General features: G+C 37.6%; 1 protein-coding gene across 3 annotated transcripts in view; it reads left to right on the forward strand.

The window, feature by feature from the left end:
- The window catches only part of TFDP1 (transcription factor Dp-1), a 37,851-nt gene that overhangs the window by 1,937 nt on the left and 21,503 nt on the right, over window positions 1–14,411 (forward strand). For all 3 annotated transcript variants that reach the window (XM_036387314.2, XM_036387304.2, XM_036387321.2), the window contains exon 3: window positions 12,324–12,390. In XM_036387314.2, coding sequence (XP_036243207.1) covers window positions 12,324–12,390 — 67 coding nt within the window. The remainder of the gene's footprint in view (window positions 1–12,323; window positions 12,391–14,411) is intronic.

The following is a 14,411-nucleotide window of genomic DNA, read 5'->3' on the forward strand; positions in this document are numbered from 1 at the left end:
AGGCATCAGACATTTGAGGGAAGATGGTTCATTCTCCCTATGCTTTCATTGTTTGTCTCTATCTACCAAAAGGTGCTCGCTAGTGTCTGTAAAAACCAGCTTTGGGAACTTTCACCATAGATTTCCATTACTGCTGTTGTTAAGGTTTGCAGCTTCAATTCTGTGACCTGCTTCATGGAGCATGTTTGTTCTTCACCTCTTCCAGTACTCATTAAAAAAATACAGTTTATTCTGCCTTTAAGATGTCAGTCATTGTTCATACCTAATATAATTGGGCTTTGATGTTGTCTTATTGAAAATAAGACAATATACTGGTCTGTATTCAAATTAGACCATATCTCCCCCTTCAAAAAAACCCAAACCCCCTAAAAAACAACAGCATGCAAGCTAAAGAAAAGTGATACAACTCACTGGTTAGACAGCAGGTTGCAGCCTAATGTGGAATATTGCAGCCTTCAAATAGCAGGGATTTCCATGAAAGAGTGATTGGTTTAAAAAATAATCTTGTAGGGAATTTTAGTAGTTCAGCTGAAAAACATCTTAATGTGTGGAGAAGCAACCAGACATACGTAGTCACTCAAAGCTTGCCTGGAAGAGATAAGGGTGGCCAAGTACATTACAGATAGCAGAGTTCAAGGAATGATAGGCCATATAAGCGGGAAGAAAACGAAAGTGGAGTTAGACTGGTGTTAGTCTAGGAGATGAAATTGAAACAGTTCAAAGTAATTGAGGTACCAAAATGCATTTATTTAATATTAGCTTTTGGGAGAGAGATCAACTAAGTGAAGAGTAGCTAGCACCTGGAAATACAGATGAATGTCCTGCTAAATCTAAGTGAGAATGAGACATTTAAGAGCAAACCTTATTTTTGAAAAATCTAGTTTATTCTAGGAAAGAGAGTAGTTAAGGAAGGAAAGGAAGGAATAACCAACTTCATAGTAAACTTAAGAAATGGGAGAAGGTGCTACAGATCCAAAAAGAAATTGCTTTCAATATATTTATTAAAGAAGTAATAAACTGAATTTGGAAAAATGAAAATCTAGGTCAGGTTTTAGGTAAAATTTTAAGTGTGTTCAAGCACTGGAGCGGGGTAGCTAGAAAGGGTATGAAATCTTAACTGAATATTGTCTAACCTGTTCTTAAAAACATCTACATGTACTTCAAACCTGCCTCAGGGAAGAAATATGAACTGCTTACCTTTTTGCACACTGTACCCACCATTACATGACACCTAAAATGTGTAGTGAGTGTTGGGAAGTTTTAAATTTCTAGGTCTGAATATGGGCCCTATGAATTGTGATTAAATGCTATAGCATAGAGATGTTAATTGGTATAGCACTTATTTTAATTTTCAGAAGGGAAGAGATTTATTTCCATATTTTTGTTCAAAGTCCAAGTTCTTTTTCAAGCAGAATAATGGAATTCAGCACGATACAGACAGTATCACTAAATTTCTGGGCACTGAGTCTCTGAAAACCTGTGTTGCTGTAAATTTAAACATTCTGATGTGAAAATATTGCTGTGATTAATGGCTTGTAGTTCTGCCATGTCACCCATCAAGAGTGCTCTAACTGTCTGTGAGATGTAGTGGTGAAGAAGATGGCATAGTTGATGATTGCTCCTGCCCCTTCCTTCCCTTTTTCTCTGAGATGGCTAAACTGTGGGAAGGGCTGTGCTGCTACAATGCTAAGTCTGGGCTTCAGGTGGCATTTCCATGGCCAGGCATGTTCAGAATGCTCCAGCCTGGGAGTGCAGGCGAGGTGAGCATCCCTCTGGTGTCCTGTGCTGGGGGCCAGTGTACCCTGGCGACAGTGGGGCAGGGAGCCCTGCGCAAGGGGAAGCTGTGGAGACAGTGCCCCTGCTTTATGCTTCTTCCTGCCTGCTGCAGGAGAGCACTTTTCCTTTTATTGTTCCCATCCAGGTCTTCTGATGCCTCTTTTTAAAAACTATAATTTGATAGGACCTGCTAGGAAAGTCAAATACTTGTAAGAGTTTGCAGACTGAGACTTGATAATTGAACAAATTGGAGAATGTGATGGAGAGTACTGGCACACTCAGTGAAATGTTTTTATAAAGTATTAAAAAATTGCAAAAGTAGTGATCAGGTAAGCTAGAAAAATAATGTTTATGAACTATATGGCTCAGGTCTAAATTCTGTGAAGTATTACTTTCAAATGTATCTCTCTAAATGCTTTTCAGAGCATACAATCAAGAGAAAATAAGAAGCAAAACATTGATTTAAATTTTTTTTTTTTCGTTTATATTTTGGGGTTTTATGCAAAATACTTTGATTTCCTCAGCAGTAGTCAGGAAGCTATGAGGTGGGGGGAAAAGGATTCATTCATACATAGCACCTTAATTAAGAGCCTGCAGGTGGAGTTTAAGTGCATAATCACAATGTTGTAGCTGGATAACTTGAAAAATGGTAATGTAAAAAGAAATACTAGCTTGTGAAGGTTAAAGTATCCATGGGTATATCAGTTTATGTTTTGGGTAGGGTATCTGAAGTGCAGTAAAGATAAAGGACAAAAAAACAAAGCACTCATTTTCCAGTGTGATCTGGTAATAGCAATAAGCACAGCCATTTTTGAGTTTATGAGCACCGGTGAAGCTAAGAAGCAATTCTAACAGAATCAGGCAGATGTGGTATATCACATTCAATTCAGGACATCTTAGTTCCTAGAACGACTTTACTGTTTGTGCAATTAAAAAGAAACAATGAAAAAATAGGTGTGGACAGGAGAACAGCAATTGCTGTATCTCAAGGACTTGGATACCTTGAGAGTGGGATCATTGCATTGCTTTTCAGAGTCTGGGTGACAAGTTGAAGTCAGTAGGTTTTGGTACAGTTTTACGTCTACATTTGCACTGTGTGGGAAATTTCTTGGTCATTGCATATGGGCAGTCTCCAGAGATTTCATGTTAGGCAGAACTCCTTTTTCTGGTTAATCGGTATTGCTCTGGGTTTGCCTCATCTCCTGTGAACTCTTCCACTACTTAAAAATGTGGCACCTTCCAGGCTGGAGCTGAAGGAGCCAAATGTGCAACCAAGGTCCTCAGTCTACTTGTTCTCCTTACTGGATTCATGGGGATAATAGCTGGGGGGAAAGCAGTTCCCTGTGTGCAGTGGTCCCCTGTCCACCCTTGGCATGCCTAAAACTAGCCAGGATGCTGCTTTGAATGAAGTAAAAGGAATTAATGTAGCAAGAAAGCAAATTTGATACATTAATTTTTTTTTGCAGCTTCCACACTGCTTTCTGGCCACTTTTATATTTAGCTATAATCATTTATATGCTGAGAATTATCTGTAAATTAAGATGATAAATACTTTTTTTAGTAGTATAGGTTAATGTGCCTTCCACCATTAAAGTCCCAGCTTCTGTGTGTGGCTGAAAATCCAACTTGTGGTGACCGTGTTTCTCCCCTCAGTTACTTCTGTCACTGCTGAACTGTTGAGGCCTCTCAAGGAGCCATAAGGAAGGAGAAACTTGTGGATCTTTATTCCAAGACTCAGTGTTACATAGGAGAGAAAAAAAGCGGGAACAGCAGAGTTTATTTTCTGCCGAATTTCTGTACTCTTAATATAACCACTTGCAGGAACTGGATCTGTTGTTGAGGGTAGTCTAATGCATGGTGTTAGAGGGAATATTGAAGAGAAAGGGGCTAGACAAAAGCAATGAGTACAGTTCCTTTCTGATCTCCAAAATTACACTTACCAGAATAGATGAGTCATGTAAATGAAGTATTCTTATCTAGTCATGTTGTTTGTGATTGTTTCTGTTGTTCACCATTAGTGGATGGACTGCTTCAAGCCACGTGAAAAATAAATTGTGCACAGAGAATTTGAAGTTGGAAAAAAACATAGAAAAACTTTTGAAACTGACATACCACTGTTAGCCTTCAGAATTTCTCACAGACTAAAATACTAAAAAAGACTAAAAAAAATAATTTTTTGAGAATTGTTCTTGAGTTACCGTTTCATAGGTAACTGACAGTGGTGTTGGCTTTGGAACTGCTTGTTCTAAAATTAGATTTTTTAATTTATTCTTAAAAATTATGTTCTACTGTCATCTTCTGCTTGAATTATTTTATGAGGGATTTTTGTCTTGATCCCTAGTTTGCATAAAAATTACTGTGTCTCTTTAGTTTTTTATAGTACTTTCATGAATCTTACTGATAATAGATATGGCACACATATCCAGTTTTGCAAAGGAAGCCCTGTGAGCATGTGGAAATAAGAGGACACACCATAAAAAGGGCAAAAATTCCACCTGATCTAACATTACTGTTCAAGAGATGTACAGATGTGGGAATTAATGCTGGTGGTTTATTTTAATTAACTATTCAGAGTACATTCAGGTATGTAGCTTAATTTAGTGAACTTATTTCACACTATTACTAATATTTTGCTCAAAGACTATTTAAAAAAACCCACAGCAAACTGGTTTCTTCACACAATTTTACTAGTTAGGTTAATAGGGCTGCTGTTTTTATGGAAAGTCAAAATCTGTGCTTTTGTATTAATTTTTTGCCAGAACACCACAGAAGTTGTACTTTTTAGTAACTTCCATGTGATGTTTCTACATCAATCTTGAGCAAGTCTAAAAATGTTAAGTTTGGGATGGATTGAAAACAAGAACCCAGTGGAAGTAGGAAAACCACTTTATTTTGGACATTTTTTACATGATGCACTTTCAATGCCTAGAAAGTATTGAGAAGTCTTCAGAACATTTTCCAGACCTTTCCTAAAATACCAGCATGCATTTCTCCTTTTATGTTTGTTTTTGGTTGTGTACTAGAGATTTCATTGAGGCGGACTAGAGAAGTCAGGTCTTTGAGGAATCTCAAGTGGTCATGCACCTTCTTTGATATCATTTTAGTTCAATAGCTTGATCTACTTCTGTTTGCCTTTAGTGAGTTCTAACATGTCCAGAAGTTTGCAAACTAGTGATCAAATAATATTACGAAATTAGGTCATCTAAAAAGACATCTCTGTTTGGGATTTTGAACGTTGCTAATTTTTTTAATTTGCCTTTGCCAAGAAGGCTAAAGGAAAGTGATCTTTAAGCTCTCTTTATACATTCCAGGCATGCAGTCAGAACTGTTTTTTTCCTATGTTGGTTTGTATTATAAAATCAGGAAATAGCAGCTCAGAAGTTGCCTGTCATCTTGCCAATTTATTTTATTTGTCTAAATAAAGCATTTTCTTGTAGCCTGTAAGTGTTAAACTTTATTAATTGTTTGTGCCAGTTAATGGTAGTGGCTTTATATAGGTATGTTACAGTAGTTTACTTAATAACTACACTATGATGGCAACAGGCTCAACAAATATGCAGATTTTAGAAGTTAAGTTATGCTGGGGATCAACTGTTTTAATGTTTGCTTTTGATTGCACGATTATCTATTAATGGAGATTTATTATGGCTAATTAGGAGTGGGAAGAAGAATGTATCAACCTTTGGTAAATGTTGTCTATATTGAAACAGTTCTCAGGTAGAAGACAACTTGATTTTAAGGATGGACTGTGGTCCATGTTCCCCAAAAATGCTTCTGGCTGCTTGTCTTGTGTTACATTACGTTTGCTAAGGGTTGCAGTATTGCTTTATTGGTTACACAGACTTGGTTGAAAGTTGCACTGTGGGCCACTCTAGCCTTGTAATACACTGATAAGGAGGTTGGTGAGGCAAATGGTTCTGGAAGGGTCCTGTGCAATGTTAGTTGTTGATTTTGGCTGTGGTTCAGGTGCTGATGAAGAAGCTGCTCTGAAGTCTTGGTTTGGCTGCTCTTATGGTCAAATCTAGAGTGGTTGCAGGATGTAGTTGTGGAAGTGGCTGCTGCTGGTACCTCCACATTTGGTCATTTAGTCCAGGAGGATACTAATGATGAAATAAAATAAAATTATTTTCTGGTTAATTTATGTGGTAAACGTGGAAAAGCAGTGCTTTGATGTCATACTCGCTGCTAGGAGTCTCACATTCAATTCTGCTTCATTCTTACAGCTTCATGGTTAGTGCTGGGGACATCAGCTTTAAGTTTTGCAAGGGTTGTATCACTTGAGCAATTGAATAACTGTAAGAAGCAGCACCAACACCATGGAGTGACTTTTCACTCTTGAGCTGTTTTTGATCTGTTGGCTCCTTCGACAGGACCACCATTTGATTTGTCTTCAAAGTGAGTTCTTAATTTAATTTTTGTTCCATTCTGGATGTGTTGCTCTTGTCAGAAAGAAAAGCCAAGAAGCTAATGGTCTTGACATATTCTGCAGTAAAGGAGATCTTGGGTGTCATTTTGTGTATTGCTCAGTGTCCAGCTCACCTGCAGTATCAGCAGAGCCTGTATCAACAATGCTTGACTGAACTTCTCACCTGTATTTAGCTTTTTGCCTTCACAATTCTTTGGTATCCAGACCTTTGTTTTAGTGCTTTGGCTATGCTTTGTTAGTTAAGGTGCTAAAAATTCCAAAATACTCTTTGGAAAGCTCATTTCTGTGGTGTAGCTCATTGCTGAGTGGTTGGCAGACACATTAATCTTGAAGATACTGCCATGATCTGAGGATGTGATATGATTATCTCTGTTCCAGAAAAAGGCTACTAAAACACAGTAAAACAACACATCTGAGAATTTTGAACGATCAAACTCCTGTAGCCCAACTTCAAACATTTTTATGCACTTTATACAGTAAAGAATAGTTCTCACTGGCTTCATTTTCAAAATGAAATCCAAATGTTTTAAATTTAAGAACTTTTTGCCCTTTTCTACAATATTCCTCTACTTAACACCTTGATTGCCCTTTAATTTTTGCAAAAAAAAAAATGAAATGGATATTTCATAATAATCTTTTGTAGTTGCTTAATAATTCATTCCCAGAGCATGTTTGCTCTGGTCCCTTCATGAGATGAGAAACCAATGGGGAAAGTAGTTCATTGTCATCTTCTTATAAATGACATTTGCATATGGATAGGGATGAAAGAATAAAGGTTGTATAAGCAGTCTTAAAATAAGGTTGTTTATTTCTGATTATAAGCTTTATTCCAGTTCCACTTTGTAACTTTGCTTATTTTCTGTTGCTTCCTGATATTGAAATAAGACAAACAAAAAAAGGAACCCTGCATTGTCAATAAAGTGGCCCATAGTAAAATGGCATGGCATTTGGACATGTTCCTTTAAAATGAATGGGGATCATCATGGATGGAGTTAGTTGCAGGTTTGCACAAGATGGGTGATTTTTTGCTAGTTGGCTTTGCAAATGCTTGTAGACAGCAGAGGCATCATCCTGGTCATGGAATTGTGGAACTGTTATGGTTGGAAAAGACCTCCAAGATCAAGAAGTCCAACCATCAACCCAACTGCACCAAATGCCCTGACAAGCTCTGGGTGGAAATGCTTTTCTTTCACAATTCCTCCATTTTCTGATTCTGTTGTCTCTACTTCTTTCCTAATTTATTTTGAACTTCTCTGTCCGAGTTCCAGCTTATTTCCCCTTTCAGTTGTAGTTTAGATTGTGTTCGTTTTCCCACTTCCCGTGTTCTTCCCTTCTTCTCACAGGATTTGTTCTCATTGTTCCGTTTAAGCTCTCTTAGGTTCTCATCACTTGTTTTGCCTGTACTTTTTCAGTGACTTGCAGTTTCTCTACCTCAACTCCTAATTCTGCCATCTTCCATCTGATTTTCTAGCTCATTTTCTGTGTCTTTTCCAGCCAGTCCCAAAATTGTCTCATTTTCAGACTGTCCCATTCTGACTCCCATTCTTTAACCATTTGTGTATCTTTGGCACCTGTATCTCTTTGTCAAACCCAGTCCTGTGCCTCCATGCTCTGTGGGCTTAATCTGCTGTTAACAACTGAAAATTTCTGTTCTGAGAATCAACCTTGTAGCAGGTACCTCTGTTTCCATATATCTCTACCCTTTTTGCTCTTCTTTCAGCACTTTTTCAGCTAGTGTTCTTAAAGTGGGCTCATTACTTAGAAGCAAAGTAGAAGGGGTATTTTTGTGGCACAAAAGCACCCTTCTTTCCCCCATACTTATTTGAAGTAGTGTGGGGCAATGTGCCTCTTGGGTTAAATCTGATATACGTAGCACATGTACTCGTTCAGTCTTGTTTTTGTCAGATAAACTTCTTGCTTTTATAGGTTCTTTGTCCTTTAGTCCAAATTCACCTTGCATATTTTCCGGTTTAGTTTAAAGGTTCAGTGAATAATTTGATGCCAGTTTTTATTAACAAATTGAATTGCAAGGCTGGAAAGCTGTGGAATAGATTACATTTTTGTTGTAAGAATGTTGATTTTTTAGTGCATCACTTCAGAGACTGCAAATAGTAACTTATTAGTAAGATACTAAATTATTCTCTTGTAATCTTTAGGGATTTTTTTTAATGACTGAAAATCTGCATCTTCAGAAAATTTTGTTCCAGTTTAACTTCAGTCCCAACAAAAAGATACTTCCCAGTTTACTGATTTTCAGACTGAGGGCATTTGTAGTGCTTTTCAGTTTTCACTTGTAAACAAAACAGAAATAGACTTCCCAGTTCTTTGGACTGCCAATGATCTCCTAGCAGGCTAAAGCTAACTTTAGTTGATTTTTTATATGTTTAATTCTTCAGTTAATTTATTTTCCCTGGGAGCTCTGAACAATGAGCTGAGAGCAAACCTTGGTGAAGGTTGGGATCTCCACTCCACCATGGCTTCTGCAGTTCTAATTACCAGATCTACTGATTTGTCCAGTGGGCTTTACCCTCCTTTCTGGTGCTCTGTGGGAAGATACTAAGTTATTACAGCTTAGATGCTGTGTTGGATGTCAAGAGCTATTTTTGAAAATCATTGTTGGTTTTGTTGTAGTATATGAAGGATGAAGGCTGTATTTGTATCTGTTGCCTGTTTAGGATTTCAGGGGTTTCTTTTTGTAGCTGTAGAGAAGTACACATAGCCAAAATGTGTCTTCAAAGAGGAAAACTTTGCTGAATTGTGAAGTTGAACACACTTAATAAGCTTTCAAAATCACATGTAAAGAGCATTATTATTTTAAGCAGCCCCAGGATCACCATCAAAGGAAGTAACACATCTTGAGATTGAGGATCATAAGCAGATAAGAAGAAACTGTGGAATACAAAAAGAATACATAGGAAAATAGTAAAAATCCAAATAGCTTGTTACAAGTACCTTGATAAGGTCTAAAAACTAAGTGTATTTTCTCATCAGAAAATAGAATTTCCTTGATGTCTAAACCCTTCCTGACAGAAAGTTACCTTTCCGTTGGAGAAAATCCAATACTTTTTCCTGGGTGGGTGTTTTTTGGGGGGAGGGAGGGTGTTGGTTTTGGTGGTGTTTTGGGTTTTTCTTTTTTTTTTCTTTCTTTTTTTTTTTTTTTGGTTCATTGTGAATCTGCAGCTACAATATATGGAATGGGAGCCATAGTCGTTTTCCTCTATTTTCTTTCTTTTGGGTGCTGTGCTACATAGGTCCCAGGGGAGTAATCCTGGTGCTTCCTCCAAAATAACCTGGCTTGAAAAACAGGGAGAATGTCCTCAAAATGCATACTGAGAGATGTTTTGTGTAGTGTTTCCATTTCAGAACAGAGACACCAGAATTCTGTATGGGATGGAAGTTTTGCTTTTCAGTTTTCTTTGACCAATATTTGTCCCTTCAACCAGGGATAAGTTTGGCTCACCTTATCCAGAAGTGTGAAGAGCATACTGGGGCTGGATTAACAGAATTTTCACTAGAAATGAGTTTTCGCTATGAATAAGAGCAGCTGGGGGTTCTGTTTTGCTGTGAAATTCGTGGTTTTCTTTCCAAATTGCTTTCTGGTGTCTTTCTGGGTATATGCTTACAAATGAGTTGAATATGTGCCATTTTAACTGCTAGAGGTGAACCTTTACTAAGACAGTGGAAGAAAGGTGGTGGAACTGTATGTAACCTCTGTATTGCTCATTACTATTGTAGTCCCTGAGGAGATCCTGCTTGTGATTCAGTGATTGCTTTTCTCTGAATTTCCCCAAATTGCTTTCTTTTATTGATTAAGTGTGGTGTTTTTCCCTGAATGTTCTCTAGTTTTTCAGTGACTATTGTACTTTCAGTCTCACAAAAGCATGGTATAGGGCATGTATCATTAACCTGAACCTTTGTAATGCTAGATTAAATTATGGTTTTTGGAGTTACATATTGTTTTGGGTAATACTTTTTCACTGTATGTTTTAATTATGAAGAAGAAGACTTGACGCTTATGAGATTATTTGATACTACGATGTTAATTTACTTAAAATGAAACAAAAAGATTCTACTAGAGACATTCTAATTTGAAAAAAATAGAAAATGGAAGGAATCAATAAGTAGTTGATTACTGAATTGCCTAATTTTTCAATTACTGAAATAGTGATTTGCATTAATACTTGAATTTGCTGAATATCACAGCTTAAATATTTGGTTTTGGAATATCACTGTAACTGACATGCACTTGGTGCAGGTTTGCCTTTGCATATTAAACCAATGAATGGATTTAATAATTCAAAATTATTAAATTCGTATGCTTAAAAGAAAGACATTACAGATTAAAATAGCCATTTTCTTGGTGGTTTTCTGATCAAAACCACAATATATTAAATGCTTTTCCAGTCTCATTTATAATCATTATTTATTCTCATGGAAAAAAGAATTTGCAGGTGTCCTGAATACAAGCCTCTTTCTGCTGTGGAATACAAACTTAAGTACTGCATTGGAAGAAATATGACAATGAGTGGTTTAACACTTCTGTTTTGAAATTTAGATAGAATGGGAGCATAAGGTAACACTTAGCCAAAAACTTTCCTTCATGTTTTCCCATGGAGTTCCAGTGTTCTGGAATGTCACGCTGCTGTATTAGCCCTAATAACATCTCTATACACAATACTGGTTTCAAATTGATGAGTATACCTTTTACTTTGGAGGTGTCTGATGTAGTCTGTTGCCTTTCTGAATTATGTGGTTGAGTGTGATAAGAAGTGAGGCTTATAAGGAGTTCTGGTGCCTGGGAACAGGGAGGTAAAACCGTCCTTTGTTCAAGTGGGTCTTAGAAATCCCTGCTGTGGGCAAGGAGGACAGGCAGTGTTCTGAAACAACTGAGAAGTTGTGGCAGCCTCTCTAAAACGATGCTATTGTGTTACTTTTTAGGAGGGGGGAATGGAGGACAGAACTGCCACAGGCTTTTCATTCTATCCATCACTTCTACTCTCTGCCCATTTATGGTTTCTCTGTGCGTCCAGGTCCTCATTGCTGCCATGCCGTTACAGGCCACTGTTCTTTATGCCTTTATTCTAGCTTGTCTCCTGTGCTTCATCATCTTCTCTCCCCATTCACTGAGCAGAGAAAGTTTCCTGTTTCTTAAAGTTCTGTGTCTTTGGTAGGAAATCCTTGGTCTGATATACCTGGATAATAGTGGCTCCACAGCATCACCTAGTGGCTTCCTTGTTTTCCCAAACTTCTGGCAGATCTCAAGTCGGGCTCTTCAGGTAGACTTGTTTGTAATGGGGAAGGTTTTGCTGCTTTGGCTGACAGCAAAGCCCTTGATCCTTGCTCAGGGATGTCAGGAAGCCTGTGTGTACCTGCAGTGTGCAAAATGCTGCTCAGGACTTTTCAGCCTCTGGAACACCATATGCTACACTGGTTAAGTACAGGCATTGACTTTCTTGCTGTTGTTTCTAAATGGAAACAGTGTGTCCTGTGTTCATTAAATTTTTTTTTCAGAACTGTTCTGTCTGCAGGTACAAAGAAATTACTGCATCCTGTTCTCTATTCAGTTAATAGTATTTTGAAAGTAATCACTTCTGTGAGGCTTCTCAAAGGGTGGTGATGACTTTGTAAACTTTATGTCACCCTATAGCTTTTTTCATTTTAGAGGTTTGTATTCTGATCCTTTAAAAAATAATAATCGAAAGGCTCAATGTATTTCTTATTAATGATATTTTTTCTGATTAGAATGGCCCAGGCACTTTCCACTGCCTGTGCTGTTTTTGCTGTAATGTTTTTACCTCATGTATTAGGTGAGTAGTATCTACAGAGAGAAAGGTGTAGTTGCAGTTGTCTGTTAAAACAGTGCATACACACTGTAAGAGCTTAGGACACAAATAGCAGAGTAGGTGTAAACTTATTTTCTGCTTGGTTTTAAAGAATATGGCATTTATAAAATCAAGACCTTAAAATTTTACAAGTATCTTACCACAAACAGTTCAGAGTGGCAGGTTTGTGACAAAATGAGAATGGTAGCAGTAGAGGCTACTGGTAAGATACCTTTCATCTTTACCAATAAAAGGCCATCTGTGTTTGTAAAATTAATAAAAGTTGTTTTCTTTAACAGGCTGGACTAATTGAAGCCAATGGAGAGCTTAAGGTGTTTATAGACCAAAACCTAAGTCCTGGAAAAGGTAAGAACAATTATTAATAAGACTCTCCATTTCTTGATTTTCAGTTGTTATGCATTTTACTGGCTTTAAACTGCTTTCTTAGCATAGTTTTTGTAAAGTTTTTCTTAAGTTACGTGATCAGTAAGCGAACTGTAGATTTGCTGTGGTTTATAATTGTCTTAAAACTACAGGTGCATTTCAGTGGTGGTTTGTCCTACATGTGATCTCCTTAGTGTAGCTTGTGTTGAAGTATAAAGACCAGGATGTTCTGAAGCATCTTTGGGGCACTGTGTGTTAGGAAATGGAAAAAAAATGCAGGGAGGTAGAAGTTTAAAATGGGTTATGACAGTTTTTATGATGGTGCATCCACACTCCTGCAAGCTTATCTCAAAATATATTGTGAGCAGAACTGTTTTGGTCTTGCAGATAATGCCTGTGCATGTATGATAATGTAATGTCATTAAGCAATTGAATAAAACACAAGATATAAATTTGAACTTGAATTTGATATGTGAGCTAAAGAACTGAGAGTACCTAAGCTTAGGAGGTGCACTTTCCCAGTTAGCATAGTTGGGGGGAAAACCAGAAGGTACACTGAGTTCCAGCTGCCTGCAGTTCTGGACAGCTGTGTCATGTAACCCCTCCTGTAAACTGATAATGCTACGTTTGAAGACTGCATTTCATGTATTCTTACAGGAGGGCTGCTTCCAAAGTGAGACTGGAGAATTCTTCTCTAATTCCAGTAAAGTATATTCTTGTCAGTTTATGCATTCTGCTGGTGACAATTGTTTATCAGGTTAATAATTTTCTTTGGCATGTTTGCCTACTCTTTGTAAATAACAACTGAGTATCTTAACAGTCTTTACTAGTTTGACAGCCATCTAGCCACTGTTTCCTAGATTGCTCCTCAGATGTGCTCTTTGTCCCCTCTGTTTTCCTTATTGTATCCTTTGGACCTGTTTGATTGCTTTCATCAACTTTCTTGAATACAAGTGACTAAAACAGTATGTGTGACTCTCAAGTGAAATATCAGTCATTTTTTTTATGGAGAGATCAGTAATTTTTCTGTGCAACATCATGTTTGGTTCATAGGCACCTCACAATATATTTTGGTGAACTGGCAATTTTTCTTTGTTGTTGCTTCCAAATAATAACAGTCTGCTTTATTCTTGTGTGTGACAGATGATGTCCTTTGATAGGCTGTATGAAGTAAGGTGAAATTTATATTAGCACAGTCATCAGCTGTCTGTAAACCTTACTGTTGACTAATCTACTGGCTTTAAGCATTTAAGCATTGTTGGAATACTCCAGTACTCCCAGATTAACCTGTAGTCCAGTTCAGGTGAACTCCTTTAGTATTACTGCTCTAGTATTTTGTATACCATTCCAGGAAACCATTTAGCTTCTGTCACCACCACTAGGTACAGCAGGTATTTTATTGGCATCTCCCTAGACTCTTGGACATGTCTAAAATATACATTGCTTTACAGAAGGGGGGTATCCCACATACCTGTCCTGTTGTGCATTTGGTGGAGGGGGCACTAAGAGTCGAGTAAAGACAGGTATTAACTGGCAGAGGTGTATTTCTGTAAACACAGTCACACCCCCCTGAGCTAGACAAGTGTGCAAGTAGGTACCTGATCCTTAACAGCTGTACTGTATTGTATGTCCTAACCCTGTGGGCAGTAACAGTGACTTTTTGCAGGGCACATACTCGAGGAGGGTACATTTTACACCCACATAGGCATCCTAGACCCTGTTGCAGTCAGTGAAGATCTAGTCAAAACAGTGCAGTCTAGACAGCAAGAACTGGAAATATGGCTCTTCCATTATTACGTAGCTCTTTAAGTAGAACTGCTCAAATTGGAGGGCATTTTATTGCTTATAGAATTTTGTAAATAAATTCATGTTATTAAATAGTTTATTATAGCCCTGCACTTTGTCCAGTTTGAGAGTCAAGCTGTCTACTCTCAATGTATAACACAGCAAACTGAACTATCCTCAGCCCATTTCTGCAGCTCATTGCTTTTAGGGGAGTTCTG

This window comes from Molothrus ater, chromosome 2 (genome assembly GCF_012460135.2).
Source record: "Molothrus ater isolate BHLD 08-10-18 breed brown headed cowbird chromosome 2, BPBGC_Mater_1.1, whole genome shotgun sequence".
NCBI classification, from domain to species: Eukaryota; Metazoa; Chordata; class Aves; order Passeriformes; family Icteridae; genus Molothrus; species Molothrus ater.